Source organism: Trachurus japonicus, unplaced genomic scaffold, assembly GCF_045865225.1.
Source record: "Trachurus japonicus isolate A0001 unplaced genomic scaffold, Traja_1.0 AP030820.1".
Classification (NCBI taxonomy): Eukaryota; Metazoa; Chordata; class Actinopteri; order Carangiformes; family Carangidae; genus Trachurus; species Trachurus japonicus.
The window spans coordinates 1-4,658 of NW_028220953.1; the positions used below are offsets into that span (position 1 = coordinate 1).

General features: G+C 40.3%; 1 protein-coding gene across 1 annotated transcript; it reads right to left on the minus strand.

Moving 5' to 3' along the window:
- Window positions 1–501: 501 nt before the first annotated feature.
- LOC146959988 (uncharacterized) lies at window positions 502–2,252 on the minus strand. Its single transcript, XM_085772727.1, has one exon. The coding sequence runs from the start codon at window positions 2,119–2,121 to the stop codon at window positions 502–504; it is 1,620 nt and encodes a 539-aa protein (XP_085628853.1). The 5' UTR covers window positions 2,122–2,252.
- Window positions 2,253–4,658: the final 2,406 nt, after the last annotated feature.

The following is a 4,658-nucleotide window of genomic DNA, read 5'->3' on the forward strand; positions in this document are numbered from 1 at the left end:
TATATATTACATTTTTTTTTTTTTTTTCCTCACGTGTGTTTACATGCTGTGTGGTGCGCCCGCACGCGAGAGAGGCGGCAGGTTGAGAGGCTGACTGGCGGAGATGAGAGATGGTGAAACGCTAGCATGATTATTAAAAAAACACCATCTCTCATCTCTGCCCGCACATAGACAGACACAGGTTCACATACAGACAGGGGCGCACGGTAAATACTATTACCCCCCCCCCCCCCCGCATAGTCCGACCAATGACTGGACGACCAAAAGTGTATGGACATTTATTGTGCCATATGGGTTCATGCAGTTATGAAAGGTAGGCCACACCAACATATTGTATATGAAGTGTTATGTATATCTTCATATAGTAGGCTATATAAATAAACGTGAATCATTAATAATGTTGGTAGATAATTTTGACTTGGTCACTTTAAAAGTAGCTCTCAGGCTGAAAAAGTGTGAGCACCCCTGCAATACAACATTTTAACAAGGAGAGAAGGAAAATCAGACAGGAAACCAACGTGAGGTCCAACTCCGCTGGTTCTTATTAAACTTGGCCATGTAATCCTTATTTAAATCATCAGCAATAGTCTTGATTTCAAAGGCCTCTCTGGCTTGATTCTCTCTCCTAAAGTCGTCATTTTCTGTCCTCAGGGCATTCATTTTCTTTTGCAAGGACTCTATTGTCTTTACAAGACAGTTGATTTCCAAGCCTTTGCTTTCTTGGACATTTCTGACTTCCTTGTCTTTTTTTGTCAAGGCCAGTTGCTCATCGTACAATTTTTTCTTGACGTCATCAACTTCTCTTTCCAAGGTTTCATTTTTCAGTTTCATCACTTGGTCTTTGTGTTCAAGGTTTTTGAGGTATTGAAGAATACTTTTGAGTCCATGCACATCTTGTTGCAGAACCTCACCATCAAATTCCACTGGCTTTTGTTGATCGCACAAGTTGTTGTTAAGCTCTTGGACTTCTTTGTCCAGGGCTTGGTTTTGTTTGTGTTCTTGGCTTTGCACATTACAGCTGTATTTCAAGAAGCTTTTGAGTTCTTGTCGAAAAACATTGAGCTCCTCTGTCTTTTCGTGAAGGGCCTCATCTTTTTGTCTAATGGCCTCTTCTCCACAATGGAACTTTTTCTTGATGTCCTGAAGCTCTTGTTCCAAGGCAGAATGGTTGTGTTCAAAGTCTTTGAGTTCTTGACTTTTCAGTTTATGCACTTCACGATCAAGTCTCATTTTCTCTTGCTCATAACACAACTTTTTGTTGAGATCTTGGACCTTTTGATTCAGGCCCTTGATTTGTTCTCTAAAAGACACATTTTCTTGGCTCATTTCATTGTGGATGCTTACAATGCCCTTGAGTTCTTGCTGAACATATTCTAGCTCTTGTGCCTTTTCTTGAAGGGCCTCATCTTTTTGTCTGATGGCCTCTTCTCCACAATGTAACCTTTTCCCAATTTCCTGAAGTTCTTGTTCCAAGGCTGTATTGTGTTCTCTCAAAGATGCATTCTCTCGGCTTTTGGCAGTATGGTTGTGTTCAAAGTCTTTCAGTTCTTGAAAAGTTCTTTTGAGCTCCTGTAGTTCTTGTTGCAGAGCCTTACGATCTAGTTTCGTTTTCTCTTGCTCATCAGACAACTTTTTGTTAAGCTCTTGGACTTGTTGATACAGGGAGATGTTCTCTTGGGTCATTACCGTATTAGCCCATTTGAGATTTTGGAATGCTTGCCGAACATTCTCGAGCTCCTGAGCTTGTACTTGAAGTGTCTCATCTTTTTGTGTGATGGCATCCTCGAGCTCAGACAAGTTTGTCTCTTTGACTTCTAGATCATGTGACATGATCAGTATCTCTTCATTTTTTTCCTTAATGTCTTGGCACAAGACCTCATTATCATTCTTTAGGGTTTCATTATCTGCTTGCAACATCTCATTTTCTAACTGGAGAGCTCTTTTTTTCTTGTTACGGGACCCCTCCATTTTTGCGCGAAACGAATCCATGGTCTTCTTCAGGTCTTCATTCTCTCTGTGCAGGTCCCTAATTTTTCTGTTTAAGACCTCATTGTCATTGCAAAGGGCTTTATTATCATCCATCAAAGCCTTAAGACTGAGAGACTGCGCTGGCACATTCATTTTTAGCTTTGTCAATACAAAATGTCTATGTCAGAACTGTTTTGTAAATAAAACGCTGTAAATCTGTATTGTGCACAAGAAGGCTACTGTGTCTCTACTGCTCACTTGTTCAGAGTCAAGTACAGATTGGAATGCTGATGTCATACATTTGATGATGTCACTACATCAAGGTCCATTTCCCTGTGATGACATCACAACAGCACATATTGACATCAAAGGATCTGTGTGTGATGACCAGTGTTGAGAGGGTTACTTTTGGATTCCCTTACAGATTACTGATTACATGTCCTATAATGTAATCTGTAATATATCTGTAACATTTTTTGGAACATTGAACATAATAACCACTAGTAGTTCAAAACAACCAATCAATAATCAATCATCATTCAACATAATAACCATTAGTAGTTCAAAACAACCAATCAATAATCAATCATCATTCAAATCATTCATTATAATTATAATCATACATTAATCGTGTAGGCTTACTAGTTACTTAAGCTATGCAAAATAACAGCCTGAATGGCAGATCAAATTTCAACAGAAATTAAACAATCAGTGAATTACAACAGAAACTGAACAATTTGCGTTCTTTTCTTTTAAAACACCCCCCCCCCCACACACACACACACACACACATACACACACAGTCTTTACATGCAAACCCTTCATCCTCCATGATGCCATAATCCTCCCCTCCCTCTCGTGGAACCATGCACGACAGTGGCGACAGATCACCCACTCCGCTGTCACCTTGGGGTCACTTTTGTCCCCATATTTGATTTTGCAGAGCTTGCAGGGGTAGGCCTCTACTGCCTCTCTTGGCCCTCTCTTCTTGGCCGGTTTGTTGCGACTAGAAACATAATTTATATGTTCCATGCCTTTCAGGTGGTAGCTTGGGGATTTTGCCCTTTTACAGCACAGGGTTCATGCCCAAAAGGTAATGTTTTTACAGTCCATCATGCTACTTACTGTGGAGGTTGATGGCTCATCATCTGGGACTGGAGTGAAGCTGAGGAAGGAAATATCTCCATCTTCATCCTCATCCAAAGCCATGATAACTTGTGTGGCCCCCAGGTATTCAGAATGAATCACCATCTCTGTCTAGCCCGTTAGGTGGTGGTGGTAGGGTGGTGGTGGGCCTGCTTGAGGTGGTGGGTGCTACAGGTGTTGTGGTGGTATGGCCCTCTCTGTTGTAGCACTTGGACCATAGACCTCAGCTGGGATGATGTCTTTGTTCAGGGGAAACATTCCTGTTGCCCTGAAGCCAGCCTGTGCATTCTCCACCGTGGATGTTTTCCTCCAAGCCCTGTTGAAAAGGATGAAAAATTCAGTCTTCAGCAGCTTCAGTACCGCCATCTCCCTCGTCCACCTTCTCCCTTCCTCATGTTAAAAATCTGCTGCCTGGAGGACATGGGTGGTGTGTGCTGGGTAGCAGAAGACATGTACATTGTGACTTTTCATGAGTGCCAGGAAAGGTACATTGTACACTGCTGCTGTGTCCGTGAAGTAGGAGAATGTGAGGTCTTGGGTCATCCTTCGGCAGCTGTGCATCTTTCCCCACTCTAAATTAAAACCCACTCCGAGCCACCAAACCTAGTTGACCAATAATTTAAGAAAACACCACATACTGTACATAGTTTCTTTAAATTTATGCTTAATATAGGATATGAGAACTATAATGCTTTACTTTTATGAAATCAATAAACTATAAACAGAAAATTACTGACTCCTATTTATCATTTTGAACAATGCAAAACAAAAAACAAATAATTTTGAACTCTGAAAGAGAATACTGGCAATCATATAGGCCTATATATACTTTTTTTTTTTTTTACTAAAACCGAGCCTACAATGCAGGCCTTCTTTGAGGCTTTTTTTTTTTTTTACTAAAAAAAAAATCTACCTGCACCAAAATTGTAAAATCAACTGCAGCATATTCACTTTAGGCTAATTAATAATAGGAAACAAGAAAATGCCAGTTTCTATGTTATTTTCATTAATGTCTATTTCAGTGTGCAACATCTGAAATAGCAGGTGCTAGTGGCTAGCGTCCAAAGCTAACACCTGTCACCACAGGGCTAGCACTTGTGGTACTTGTAGTTGGGCGTCCTAGCACTTGTGGCTATAGTCACCACACCTGTGCTATGTCACTGGGTTAGGAGAAAACACTGACTCCAGCCCAAAAACGTCCCATTAACACCAAAACATCAAAATACATACTACACCCATTTTAACTTAATTTTCATGTCCATCACACTGTAAACCCGGACTTCATATCTAATTAAACAATGTAATTACAATATACTTAAATAATTTAAGTGTGGCTGCATTACTATTCTTATGTAAGTATATTCTGTTGCATTACTATCAAATGTAAGTACAATCTCTTAATATCTAGACATATTTGAATGTACAAATAACTTTAAGTTTAAATAACTTAGAATTGGCAGTTTCACTGCGCTGCAGACAACAGAAGCTCGTGATTGGCTATTTTCTGACGCATTGAACGTGACGCTCGGTGACGTTGTAGTCGT

Excerpts from the sequence above, each read along its gene's own strand:
- LOC146959988 (XM_085772727.1), bottom strand. The coding sequence starts at position 2,121 with ATGAATGTGCCAGCGCAGTCTCTCAGTCTTAAGGCTTTGATGGATGAT.